This window comes from Podarcis raffonei, chromosome 8, assembly GCF_027172205.1.
Source record: "Podarcis raffonei isolate rPodRaf1 chromosome 8, rPodRaf1.pri, whole genome shotgun sequence".
Lineage (NCBI taxonomy): Eukaryota > Metazoa > Chordata > Lepidosauria > Squamata > Lacertidae > Podarcis > Podarcis raffonei.
In genome coordinates, this window is record NC_070609.1 from 13,940,389 (window position 1) to 13,955,022 (window position 14,634).

General features: G+C 41.0%; 1 protein-coding gene across 1 annotated transcript; it reads right to left on the reverse strand.

Annotated features, from left to right (window-relative positions):
* Positions 1–603: 603 nt before the first annotated feature.
* Positions 604–10,287, reverse strand: LOC128419188 (phospholipase A2 inhibitor and Ly6/PLAUR domain-containing protein-like). Its single transcript, XM_053399605.1, has 5 exons — positions 10,229–10,287; positions 9,047–9,165; positions 5,669–5,818; positions 3,922–4,080; positions 604–776 (listed from the first exon to the last, which is right to left on the reverse strand). Exons 1-5 carry the CDS (start codon positions 10,285–10,287, stop codon positions 604–606), a joined length of 660 nt encoding a protein of 219 aa, XP_053255580.1.
* Positions 10,288–14,634: the final 4,347 nt, after the last annotated feature.

A 14,634-nucleotide genomic window follows, 5' to 3' on the forward strand; every position in this document is an offset into this window, starting at 1 on the left:
GCCCAAACTTGCGCAGAGGGGTGAAATGCAAGTGGGGGGGGGGAGGAATCTTCGGGTGCCGAAGTTCTTATGTTTGTGGAGAAGCCAGAAGGGGCCACTCTCAGATTGTGCAAGTGACTAAGAACTTTGTAGATCTGCACTGTAAATAGTTTGCACAATAAAATCTGCACATGAACTTTATAGATCTGCACTGTAAATAGTTTGCACAATAAAATCTGCACATGAACTTTGTATATCTGCACTGTAAATAGTTTGCACAATAAAACCTGTAAAAGACAGGCCGGAATCCTGCCTGGTTAATCACGAGCAACCACCACTAGCATCTGACATTTTATTTTCCATAACCATTTATTTTGCATTATAATGATCATAATGAAGGCTTAACTATTTTTTAATGATACACTACAGAGTTCTTTGTATTTAGAATCCACAATCCCTACATTCTGACACCTTTTTCTCTGCTCTTGTTTCCCTTTACCTCCACCAAAAGCAAGAAAGAACAAAACAGAGATTGCGAGTCCTGGATTTCACCACTAGGCCTCCAATACCCCCTCATTGCCATGGATTTTGGAATACACAAGGAGGAGGTCTACACTGTCCGATTTACCCTTCCTGTTCAGGCTGGTGTGAGATTCGTGAAGCATTATAACAGCTTTCTTCGTAAAGTGAAAGAAGAAATCTCCCAGCTCCAATAATGACTTCTCCATTTTTCCGGACGGCACAAAATTTTGTTGTTGCACAACCTTTGAATGTGAAAAAGGTGACAAAGAAGGTATCTGGAAAACAAAAAGAAATGTTGACTTTAGTCCTCTTCCCAGGGAATAGGAGATGGTGCCTGTGATGGTGAATGAGAATTTTAACACGTTAGTTTTAAAAAGGGTATATTTAAGAAATCTGAAAAATATAATTTCATCAGAACATGAATGTACAAAATTTTCAGCATTAGGAATTCAGGTAAAAAAATTACTCAGATATAATCAAAATTGGCACCCAAAGGAGTCTCAAGACATGAAGTTTATTAATAAACAGGTTATACTTATAAAATATAATGAAATTAGAGGTTCTGAAAACTGCCCTAATTAACCATGTTAACAAAATCAAATTCTTGTGGTCTGGTGATTTGCATTAAAATGACAGGAATTCAATCCCAGTATCTCCTGGGCCTGTTAAAAAGGCACATGCTGTGGCCACACAAGTCAACAAGGTGATCCAGCCGCATAAGAAGCTGGAGTTGCACTCCATTGTCTCTCAGGATGGTTGGATGCCAACTGAGGCTCCCGCACTGTCAAAAACTGTGACCTAGCCATCCAGAGAATCCTCCTTTTATTTTGCCATATCTATTTTCATGTTAAACACATCTAACATGAAGTGGGAGAAAAGGGGGTCCCAAAAGCCAATCAGGAACTCCTATCCGAATTCTTAATCAGCTCTCAAAAGTGAAACTAGCAAAGGGCAGGCAAAGGATGGGGGGGGGATGTAGGGCAGAGGCAGCTCAAATGGCCTGGACTCTGCCTCTTCCTTCCTGGGGCAAATCAGCCCATATACCCCTCCCCTATTCATTTCCAATCCCCTCTTCTTTTCAGGAAGGAAGGGTGTGGTAAAATTGATCCCTCTCCGACTTCCGGGTTAGCGCCATCGCCTAATGGCGGATTCCCTCCGAGCTCCGGAGGGAATCGGCTCAGCAGGGGTTGGGTCCTGCCGCGGCGGTGACGCGGGGACCCTCATAAACCACAGGCGTTGAAGCCTGTGGACCTGGTGACTCGGCGGGCACCATTTGCACCCCCCCGACCCGCAAAGGAGCCTTTTTAAAGGCTCCGGAACAGGGGACGGAGAGTGGCGTGGTGCTGTGAGTCGACTGCTTCTCCTGCTGAGTGAAGCCTCATGCCATGGACGGAGAGCGCTAACTTCTCTTTTTGAACATTTGGACTAAAAGTAACAACCCGTGAGTAATACGGAAATTGGACTTAAAAGGGAAATTTTCTTTGGGAATTAGGCACGATCGGGTGAGGTGTTAAAAGGAGGTCCGCCCACCCGCCTTGTAAACATCGTAAAGCAAGGATTTTATTACTAAGGTTGAGAATACCTTTCTTCTTTGTGGAGAAAAGCAATTAACTCTACGTTGGGGCAATTTAAGTGATTGTGCTGGAGGATAAGAGCTAACATTGGAAACGGAATTCACCCCCCCCCCAAGACCCGGGAGCGATCGATGGGAGAGCCTGCGGAAGAGAAATAAGGACTATCAAAAAAACCGGCAGAGAGGAACTGAGAGAGAATTGAGAGCCTCAGATGTGAGGTCGCCAGGCTGATTGCAGATGGACTGATGGACTTTTTGTTGGGGTTCGAAACCGGGAAAAAGGGGTGGTGGGGTCCTGGGAATCCGAAGGGTGTGTAACTATGTATTGTTTTAATTAATTTGGTTTTGTCATTAACATAAAAATGGGGATTTTAGGGAAGGGAATTGGGGCCGACCTTAGAAAAAGACTTTTAAGAATAAGTATTGACGTATAAAGATTGAGGTTCTTAAGTTAAAGTTGGTTAATTAAATTGATGGGGTGAACTTAGAAAAAGATTTTTAAGAATAAGTATTGATGTACAAAGACTGAGGTTTATAAGTTAAAATTGGATAATTAAAATGAATTAGAGAAAATATGATAAAGTTTGGGGACAAGAACTTGCTGAGCTAAAATTGGAACTGGAATACAAGAAGGGGAGGTGTGGGGAAGTCAAGGAAATTGGTCATTGACAGTAAGAGGTGAACTTTAAGTGTTTTTAATTGTTGGTTTTCTTTTATGTTTTTTTTATGGTTTTCTTTTTATTTTTTAAAAATTTCAATAAATATTTTTTTAAAAAAATGATCCCTCTCCAAAGAGTATTGTTCCTCAAAAACGCTGTTGAAAGGGGTGGGGGGTGCATGTAAGGCTGGATCCAGGCACATGAATACAGTGATACAGTTAAATGATTCGGTTCAATGTGTTGTGAAATCCCAATGCAGAAAGATAGGACTCCACATCGCCATCTGGTAGCACAGTGTTATAATGCATATAAAGCAATTTACCGTATTTTTCGCCCCATAGGGCACACCGGCCCATAGGGCGCACCTAGTTTTTTTTTGGGGGGGGGAATAAAGAAAACAATTTTTATTTCTCCCCCAGCCTGAGCTTCCCCTGACCCCAGCCCTCAGAACAGGCTGCTCTCCGCAAGCCGTGGAAGCCCGGCGGTGCACACCAACCCCTCTCGCTCTCCAGGCTTCAGTGAAAGCCTGCATTCGCCCCATAGGACGCACACACATTTCCCCTTCATTTTTGGAGGGGGAAAAGTGCGTCCTATAGGGCGAAAAATACGGTATCTTTTTACGAATTTAGTTAAATTATGACAGCTAAATCTTTGGAGCAGCTTTTAGGAGGATACAGAGCACCTACAGGCAGAAGAGAGTGGAAATTCTGTTGCACAACTATAAATCCTTGCACTAATGGTCTGAGTTAGCCAGATACTGCTCATTGTCACAGAATTTAAGGAAATGTAATTACATTTCTTTTACATAAGAAATATGCTTTTTGAGAAAGAGGCACACATTTTGTCCTGCACTGCATCCCAGTGGTGGAAAGATCCAGATGCAACTGGGGTGGAGCAATGAATGCATTTTCCTCTTTGGTTCAGAAGAGTATTTAATATAAACATCCTGATCTGAATCCTGCTTCTAGACAAGCAAGTGCATTATGAAAGTTAAAGGGCAAAGTCCAGGCAGGCAAAACACTAAGGAAGAGTGCAGAGTGCAGCCAGTAAGAGATATGATCCCTATCACTTTTCCAACAATGTGCAATGGAAAAAGAGAGGAAGGAAGGGAGAGAAGGAGATCAGGACAGAGTCTGCGTGACCCAGCCCATGTCTAGGCCTTTCCCCCTGACTGAATAGCAATGTTACCTCTAGCAAAAGCTCCTTTAAAATCAACACATTGGGTCTCATTCTCAAGGCAGTTGACGGTCTTCTCACTTTTACACTTTCTCATTTTCTCATTTTCTCCTTTGGAGAAGCAGGCTGGGCATCGCAGACCATTTTCAGCCAGCATGTTGCGATCAGGAACTTCCAAGATCAAATGTAAAGTGAGCATGTTAATGTCTTTGTCTGTTTTTGTATCTCTGTGTTATATAAATGGAATACACCCTAGTAACTTACTGTTCTGCTGGGGCAGCTGCAAGTGTTCTTGGATGAAAACACGATCTAGAAACAATCTGGGTTCAGGGCTGAGCATGGGACAAAGTCACTATTGGTCTCTGAGATGAATGACCTTTACCCAAAGTGGGGTGGGAGAGTGTGAACTTTTAATCTCTCTGAATGTATTCATGCCATCGATTATGGTGTAGCCTCTCTGAAAATATAGTTTCTTAGTCCTCCATTTTTGTACAGAGATTCTGTCTCTCTTCTGCTCTTTAGCAATGAGCTATCCAATAAGTTTTGTGAACCGCCCCGAGACACCCAGGTACAGGGTGGTACAAAAATTCAATAAATTCAATAAACAAATTTCAGAGAATGCTGTTAGGTAGGGTCTTATATTTGCACCATTATAACTGCTGGCTTAGGTAGTGCTTGCCAATTAAAAGACAGAGAAGAACCAGCTTAAGGGTGATTCAGGAGGACATTTGAATAAGATAGGTGGGTTGTAAGGTCCATATTTGAAACATCCAATTGAAAGTGAACTTGAAGGGACCATAAGCTATTTATGAGCAGTTCAGGAGCTTAGGTATCCAATTACACCCTATTTTTCGTCCCATAGGACGCTCCGCCCCATAGGACGCACCTAGTTTTTTGGGGGGGAAATAAAGGAAAAAATTTTTTCCTTTATTTCCCCCCCAAAACCAGGTCGAGGAACAGCGGGATGGTGGCGCTGTGCCTCCCCGCTGTCCCCCAAGCTTGTGGGGCTGGCCGATGTCTGCCCGGCGTGAGGGGCGCTCTATTTCAGGGCGCCCTGTGCGCTGGGTGGCAGGCTGCTATCCACAGCGCGGGGAGCTCTGTGGGAGTTCCCGCAAGGCTCCCCACACTGCGGATGTCTGCCCGGCGCGAGGGGCGCTCTGCTTCAGGGCGCCCCGCGCGCCAGGAGGCAGGCTGCTAACTGCAGCCTAGGGAGCCCTGCGGGAACTTCCGCGGGCTCCCCAGGCTTGCTGATAGCTTCCTGAAGCCTGGAGAGCGAGAGGGGTCGGTGCGCACCGACTCCTCTCGCTCTCCAATCTTCAGCGAAAGCCTGTATTCGCCCCATAGGACGCACACAGATTTCCCCTTCATTTTTGGAGGGGAAAATGTGCGTCCTATAGGGCGAAAAATACGGTATATCTGATGCTTCATGGTGCTACGTCAAGGGACAGGAAGAAGGAGAGGTCTGGCTGGAAAGGCAATCCATCCCTAGTAGGTCCCTCCATGCTGCCTATTAGGTCCCTCTTTTTCACAGTATCTCGTCATGCCTGACTTTCTGTCCAATCTGAATTCCCATCCGTTGAGAGCCCCTAATAGACCTGAACTGCTCAACCCAACCTACATCCATCTGGGGCTGTCTCACCCCATCTGAACGAGGCACAGATTCTCTAAGTACTGCTGATTGACTAAGGATCCAAGCCTTGGCCAAATCCAGTGCACAGCCCTAACATGTTAATGATTCCACAATGATGCAGAAACTTACGGCTGAGAGTTTCATTGTTACAATAGTCAGTGTTGCAGCATTGTGTCTTCATCTCAAAGAATTTACCATCCACTGCAGTAAAGCTGTAATCGCCTGAGAAACAATATCTGGATGACAAACAAGTATTCTCAATTTGCACTTCCGGTTTTTCTATGAAAAAGAATTTGAAAGAACTATCAGGATCTGGGTGGAAATGTGGTCTATTGCTACTAAAGCACATTCATTATAATGGTTCCAATTTTCTGTGTTACCCGAATCAGGACCTTTTGAAAAATACAATATGGAAGGTATTATTCAATTTGGCAATCTAAAGTGAGGTGCTGTTTATTTATTTAAATGTGTGCACACTGCTATATCATAAAAGGAAAGAGATATCAAAATGTTTTTTAGTTATAATACATAAAAGATACAATAAGAACCATATTAAAAGTAAATAGATTTCAATAAACCAGTGTATTCTTAATGGTCTGCACAGGCCTGGTGGAAAAGAAAGCTTTTCTGCAGGCATTTAAGAGTTCATCTCTCAATCACAAGCAGTAGTCTCTTTCCTCCTTAATCCATAGAACCAGACATTCTTTTTATGTTCACAATTAATTTGCAAAATGCATTAAATTTGGAATTTCTGCAGAACTTCATTTTAGGTCAAATTTGTTGCATGAAGAATCATGCCTTTTTGTATACATCTGACAATACATCTGCCATACACTGCACTCTCTCTTCTAGTCGATCCTAACAGCTTGCCGGTTCAGGGCATGCTTCCCTGAACTCCTGTTGTTGAACACAAGACACTTAGCAAGACACTTGCATTGCACCAACCTTACTACCCCCTTACGCCTCTCCCTCCAAGAATGTAGCAGTGATGTTGGAACAGATGGTCAAGCAAGCACCATCCCACCCAGGATTGCCCCAAGGCATTTTGGCACTGAGGTGCCAAATGGTACCCACTCCCTCCTGGGTAAAAGGAGTGGGTTAACCAGGAACAAGCAAAGGGATCAAATCAACCTTAACTAATGGTTGAAGTAGGAACCAATAACCATCTAGGTGGAGGGACCCACTCTGAATCAAGCTGTGTAACTGAAACCCTTTTTAAGAGGTGAACTACAGGAATACTTCCTTCATGTTGGTTGCTTCCTCATCATTTCATCACTGAGAATTATTTCAAAATTACTTAAGGCCCCCCACAAGGAGCCATAAAAGTGTGAAGCACCATCATCTCCCATTCTGGTTGCTCAGCTTTTGAATAGTTTTTATACATCTGTGAAAGGATTCTCAATTTTAATGTCATTTACGGCAAGGGGGATATTCAGCTTATTTTGCAGGCTTCTTGTCCTAGTTTGAAAACCAAAACTAAACTGGAGTTCATTGGTTTGGCTCAATAGGGATTTCTGGTTGATGCAAATCAAGTTCTCCAAGCTTGGCGATCAGCACCAAATTCAGCCACTGCTTGTGATCAGGTGATGTTAGATTCCCCATTTTCATATGCAAGCCATGCATTCCTTACTTCAGATGTTGTTGGACTGCATCTCCCGTCATCTCTGACTGGTGGCCAGGCTAGCTGAGGCTGATGGGAGTTCTAATTCATCTACAGCTGAAGTGTCACAGCTTCCTCACCTCACTTTTTTCATAGGTGAGTTGTTCCAGCATAGACTTCTATATGCTAGTAGAACCCTTAAAGTTCACCTATATCTTAACCTGGGTCAAATACAACAGCAAAAGACAAAAAGACAGGCAAATCTTACCTATATTTGTATGCAGAACACTGGCAGAACAGGTATACATAACATTATTATTACAAGGTCTATCTGAATTGCTTTTAGATGTTATTCCAGTCCCGATAAACTTATGTTTGCACTCCAGACGTCCGGCTGAGGACAGGAGGAAAAGATTCATGAATCATCATCATCATCATCATTGTTTTGTTTTGCTGTTTGCTTAATGAGGTACAGAGGAGGAGGTGTTCGTGAATTAAACTTTTAAATTAAAAAAGTGTTCAATTTAATAAGCATTTTAATAGAAGAGGATGAAATGAAATGAGTAAAACACTCATTAATTAAAACTCTTGTAGCCATTGTTCAGAACACTGGTTTAATTATTTCCAAGAAGTGGGGAGATGTACCCTCCCTTCCCCACAGCCAACTTTTCCTCCCATCCAGACTCTCACTTAAATACATTTTCTTCCCACTGTTTTTTCACAAGCGTAGATCTGACCCCAATTAAACTATGGCATTTTCTACAAGAGGCACTGAATGCCCCCAATTTCAATGACTTTTAAAGAGGATTAGATAAATTGACGGAGAATAAGACTACTAAGGCTACTAAGCATGACGGCTATGTATTACCTCCAATATCAAAAGTAGCATATTTCAAATAACAGTTGCTGGAACCCACAGTAAGCCAGAGTGTTGCTGTGGTATGGTCCTGATTGTGTACTTCCCTTAGTCACTGGGTTGGCCAGTGTTAGGACAGGATCATGGACTAGGGATGAACCTATCTATCAATTTCACTTGCTGTCAATTTCTTATTTTTCTAATTCATTTATTTATCTGCAGCCACTTCCTCTAAGAAGCTCAAGGTAGTGTACATGGTTTTCTCCTCCCCATTTTATCCTCAGAAGATTCCTGTGAGGTAGGTTAAGCTGAGGGATCCCCAGTGAGCTTCGTGGCTGAGTGAAGCCTAGCCTCCTGCATCCTTGTCTGACACTCAAATCACATTCAGCTCCCCAAATTTCCACAATCAACGAGTAGTAGTAGTGAATGTGGATCCTCACCAGTGGGTTGATGTGCTCTGTTCCAAGGAGTAGACTGGAAGGTGTCTTTCTTTGTAAAATTTATTTAATTTCTTCCTGCAATGGCCATACTTTGTTTTCTTCCCTTTCCATTCATAAGCAACTTTTACTCTCCATTCCAATGGAATTATTATTCTATCCTATTTTTAAGCCATATTTTCTCCACCTCTCCCACTAAAGAAAAGCTTATTCACCTTCTTAGCACTTTCCCTGCACTTTGAAATCATGCCCAACATTTTCATCTGGCAATCTCTTGCCTTTGCAAATCCCCCCCCCTCGGTTTCCCTACCCTCACCCACCCACACCCACAGAGAGAGAGAGAAAGAGAGAGAGATCTCCATATTTTGTGTGTATTGCTGAAATGCAGCTTCCATGTTAGAGTGGGATATTTCATTATTTTGCTACATGACATAGTTTATCTGTATGACATCACAAGAAATAATCTCTTGACTTGACTCTCCCCTGCTTTCTCTTGGTAACCCAGCAGTCCTTTCTCTTTATGGTGTTGATCTACACTCCTAATTCCCCTTTCCTCCCAAGAAGCAAGTTCTCTTCAGTGTCCTCTAAAGATCATCAGATGTTCCCCATCTTACCTGCAAAAAGTGGGGCCAAGAGGAGGCATGCGCTCAGGAGTGCCTTCATCTTTCTAGAAAGATTAGGAGACTCAGAGCAGGGATGGATCAACAAGGGAATTGATGCAGGTAGAGGCTTGCTTGGAGGAATTTAAAGGCCATGGACTCATGTCACAGGGAACACTTGGGAACAAATAGTTCTGGGAGGTCTGGGAATGGGAGATTTTTTTCCCACTACAAAGATAAAGAGGGACATACTGAAATGCAAAGCTCATTAGTTATGATCTCATTAGTTGCTGATAGATGTTTCTGATTACTTTTTTGATATCATTTACAGTTTAAATGGTGAAGGCACTCAAGAAAGCAACTGAGAGCCAAATAGGCAAAGATTGACTGGGGTGACCCAGTTAGATGAGTGCCACACCCCAAAGGAAATTAAACTAGACTTAACCATTTATGGGTCCTTTACCTTTACCTTTACCTGATACACAAAGCTCACCTAACAAGAAGTGAGTCCTTTTCTCCCCATCCTTTCTCAGGAAGCCACATTTGGTGGCTGGCAGTCGTGCGGGGGGGGGAGGCTGCTTCCATACAAGAGTTAGACAAAATCCTCACCTGCCCACATTTTCTGAATTTGTCCAAATTTGGTTTGCAGTTCCTCCAGAAGATTAACTTACCTGTCCTCCTTGCAGGGCAGGCTTCCCAAAAAGCATTGGAGCCTAACAGATGATTTGCATACTGTGCACATGTGGTCTTTCCTACCTGTGTGGTTCAGAGTTTTTCATCTGATACAGTATGTTTTTGTCTCCTCTCTTTATACCCAGTCTCCTAACGCAATGGGTGTAGAAGTACATCCACCTCTGGACTCTATAAAATCCACTTGTACCATACACAATTATTTCTCTGTCCTACAATCTGCTCCTCTGAGACATTGTTGTTTTATGCAGTCAGGCAACTACAGCTCTTCATTTTTTTTTATTTTTAGTAATCTGGATTCTAAAATTATTATTATTTTAACAGCATGCCACTCAGTTTTATAAACCTGTATCTATATAGCAATTTTAAAGCAGAAACTCCTTAAAGAATCCTAAAAGGTTGTGGATAGTGAGAATACAGACCATTGTCTCTTAGCAAAAGAGGCAGCTGTCATATGTATTGGTGCAGGGCAGCAGGGAAGGTGTCGATTCCCCCTGGTAGCGATACTGCAGGACAATGGACAGCTCCAAGCGAGCAACGTGTTGTAAGGAGGCTGAAAAGTCCATTGAGGCCATATAACTATGTCCATCATTAAAGCAGAACAAATACTGTAATTTGTTTCTTTGGTTGTTCTGCTGCAAACACTAAGTGCTTGTGATAATATTTTAAAATATCTTCCCGCAATGGCTGTGACCGCCAACCATATTCTTCAGTGCCTGATTGTAGCCCTCATTTGCTACAGCCATGTGCACAAACTGATAATACTATCACATCCAAGGTCTATGAGAAGTTGCTGGGTCCTTGATGAATAAAAGTATATTCTGAGCCTGTTCCTCGGTCTTTGCTCTTACTTGATGTGGGAGTCTTACTGAGTTGGAAGGAGCAAAATACTGATCAAAGTGCAATAAAAGCCTCAAGGTACAGCTCAGGTGACTGCTCAGCTGGCATAGCTCAGGACTGTTGAAAGGTGGCAGGGACACACTGCTATGCACTGAATGACTCCAAGATATTTTTTATTTATTTATTTATTTTTAAATAAATGTTTATTAAGGTTTTACAAATCAAAAAATTCATCATTTCAGATAGATCATTGCATCAAATAAAGCTCACATAAAAAACAGAAATATATAACAACAACAAAAAACAGAAAAAGAGAAAAAAGAAAAATCCACTTTTTAAAATTTACAAAATTCCATACCCCTCTGTCCTGACCTCCTCACATCTCCCTTTTTTGTGTTCCTCTTTATTCCAATCAAATTCAGCAAATTCAAACCCTTATTTAAACCATGCTTAAATTATATTCTTCTAATTATTATGTCCCAATTTTTCATTGTTTTAACCCATTCCTCATCTTATATACTATGACATAATATTATTCTGTTCATAACCCCTTCTCCTTTTTAACATTCTTCTTTTCATTCACATTTAACCAAATCCCACAAGCCCTGTTACCTTCACTTCCCACATCATATTAACACTCAAACATTTTGCAGTGTTTTTGTTAATAGTCCTTAAACTTTTTCCAGTCCTGTTCCATCAGTTCTTCTCCCTGGTCACGGATTCTGCCAGTCATTTCAGCCATCTCCATGTAGTCAATCACTTGCATCTGCCATTCCTCCACGGTGGGTAGATCTTGTGTCTTCCAATACTTGGCAAGAAGTATTCTTGCTGCTGTTGTTGCATACATAAAAAATGTTCTATCTTTCTTTGGCACCCATTGGCCAGCTATGCCCAAAAGGAAGGCCTCTGGTTTCTTAGGGAAGGTAAATTTAAATACCTTCTTCAGTTCATTATATATCGTTTCCCAGTAAGCCTTAACCCTTGGGCACGTCCACCAAAGGTGAAAGAATGTTCCCTCAGCTTCTTTACATTTCCAGCACTTGTTGTCAGGCAGGTGATAAATTTTTGCAAGCTTGACTGGGGTCATGTACCACCTGTAAATCATTTTCATAATATTCTCCTTTAAGGCAATGCATGCCGTAAACTTCATACCGGTGGTCCACAACTGCTCCCAGTCAGCAAACATAATGTTATGACCTATGTCCTGCGCCCATTTAATCATCGCTGATTTGACCGTTTCATCCTGTGTATTCCATTTTAACAGCAAGTTATACATTCTTGACAAAATCTTAGTTTTTGGTTCTAACAGTTCTGTTTCCAATTTTGATTTCTCCACCTGAAAGCCAATTTTTTTGTCCAAATTGTAGGCCTCTCTTATTTGATAATAATGAAGCCAATCTCACACTTTGTCTTTTAATTTCTCAAAACTCTGCAGTTTCAGTCTGTCACCTTCTTGCTCCAAAATTTCCCAATATTTTGGCCATTTGGCCTCCATATTGAGCTTTTTCTGAGACTTAGCTTCCATAGGTGACAACCACCTCGGGGTTTTGCTTTCCAGCAAATCTTTATATCTTGTCCAGACATTAAACAGAGCTTTCCTGACAATATGGTTTTTAAATGCCTTATGTGCTTTAACCTTGTCGTACCACAAATATGCATGCCACCCAAAAACATTATTGAAACCTTCTAAATCCAAAATATCTGTGTCCTCAAGAAGCAGCCAGTCTTTTAACCAGCAAAATGCTGCTGATTCATAGTACAGTTTGAGGTCTGGCAGGGCAAATCCACCTCTTTCTTTTACGTCAGTTAAAATTTTAAACTTTATTCTAGGTTTCTTGCCCTGCCAGACAAATCTAGAGATATCTCTCTGCCACTTCTTGAAACAGTCCATCTTGTCCAAAATTTGCAAAGATTGGAACAAAAATAACATTTTTGGCAAAACATTCATCTTTACAGCTGCAATTCGACCCAACAAGGAAAGCTTCAAATTAGACCAAATTTCTAAATCTTTTTTTACTTCTGACCAACATTTCTCATAATTATCTTTAAATAAGTTCAAGTTTTTCGCAGTCATATTAATCCCTAGGTATTTCACATTTTTAACCACAGTTAAACCTGTTTCATTCTGAAACCTGTCTTTTTCAATTGGTGTTAAATTCTTCTCTAATACTTTAGTTTTTGTCTTATTTAATCTAAATCCTGCCACTTGACCAAATTCTTTAATCAGTTCCAAAGCTCTTTTCATACTAGATTCCGGCTCCTGTACAGTCAAAACCAAATCATCTGCAAAGGCTTTTAATTTATATTGTTTGGCTCTGACCTGTATTCCTTTAATAGACCGGTCCCTTCTGATCATGTTCAGCAGCACCTCCAGGACCGAAATAAATAATAATGGAGAGATAGGGCAGCCCTGACGTGTTCCTTTTTCTATCATAAAATCTTCAGTCACCACATTATTTACAATCAATTTTGCTTTTTGTTCTGAATAGATTGCTCCTATACCATTTTCGAACCCCTGTCCCACTCCCATCCCTTTAAGATTTTTCTTCATAAAACTCCAAGAAATATTATCAAAGGCTTTCTCCGCATCAATAAAAACTAACACTGCTTTCGTATTGATATTCGTTTGCAACAACTCCAAAATGTCAATTATATTCCTTGTGTTGTCAGATAAGTGTCTGCCTGGAAGAAAGCCTGCCTGGTACTTGTGTATTACTTCAGCTAACACTTTTTTAAGTCTATTAGTTAAAATGTCTGCAAAGATTTTGTAATCCACATTTAAAAGGGAGATGGGACGGTAGTTCTTTAGTTGTGTCTTTTCAGCTTCTGTCTTGGGTATCAATGTGATGTATGCTTCTTTCCACGATTCAGGCGCCTTCTTCCCTTCCATAATCTAGTTGCAAACCTCCTTTAATGGTTGAATTAAAAAGTCTTTCAAAGTCCTATAATATTTGGAGGTTAGTCCGTCCGGTCCTGGAGATTTGCCCAGTTGCATGTTCTGAATGGCACCTTCAATTTCTTGTTCTGTAATTTGATGATTCAATATTATTTTATTTTCTTGAGATATTTTTTGTAATCCATTGGTTCTTAAGAATTGGTCTATATCAGTTTCTTTCTGCGGCCCTTGCGTATAAAGTTGTTTGAAATATCTCTGGAAACACCTTCTAATCTCCATCGGGTTCTGTATATTTTTCCCATGAATCTCAAGGTTTGTAATCGTATTTAACTTCTGTCTTTTTTTCAACTGCCACGCCAGTAGTTTTCCACATTTATTAGCTGCCTCAAAAGTCTTTTGTCTCATTTGCTTAATTTTCCATTCTACTTCCTCATTAATCAATTTCATATATTGTACCTGATATAGCTTGATTTCTCTTAGGATCTCTTTTGAGTTTGGTTTAGCTCTTAGCTTCTTCTCTCCTTCTTTTATTTTCTCCAAAATTTTCCCTTTTTTCTCATTTTGAGATCTCTTTTTTATTGCATTCTGTTGAATCAGGAACCCTCTCATAACCGCTTTACTTGCGTCCCAGATTGTTCTTTTTTCAACCGTAGTTTTCAGATTTATTTCAAAATAGTCTCTCAAAGTCTTTTGGGCCTTCCTTACGATGTCTTGATTTCTTAATAAGGTGTCATTCATCCTCCATCTGAAGGAACCGATGGGTGTTAGTTTCATTTCCATCCTTACAGCGTTATGGTCGGAGCAGGTTTTTGGGCAGATTTCCACCTTTTTTATCTTAGGTGCCAGGCCTCTAGTTATCCAAATTTGGTCAATCCTAGTCCATGTCATTTTGGCTTCAGAAAAGAACGTCCCTTCTCTACCTAGGGGGTTTTTGGTCCTCCAGATGTCAATCAAGTCCATATTGTCAGTCAGTTCAAAAAACGTTTTTGGTAGTCTGCCCTCTTTCGTTACAGTCTGTCTTTGTGCTTTGTCCATGTTCGTAGATACCACTCCATTCATGTCTCCCATCATAATAATGTTATTGTAATCCATAAAGTCGATCAGTGTCTCATGCAACTTCTTGTAAAACTCCGAATTCCCCTCATTTGGTGCATAGATTCCTAGAATCAAAAATTTT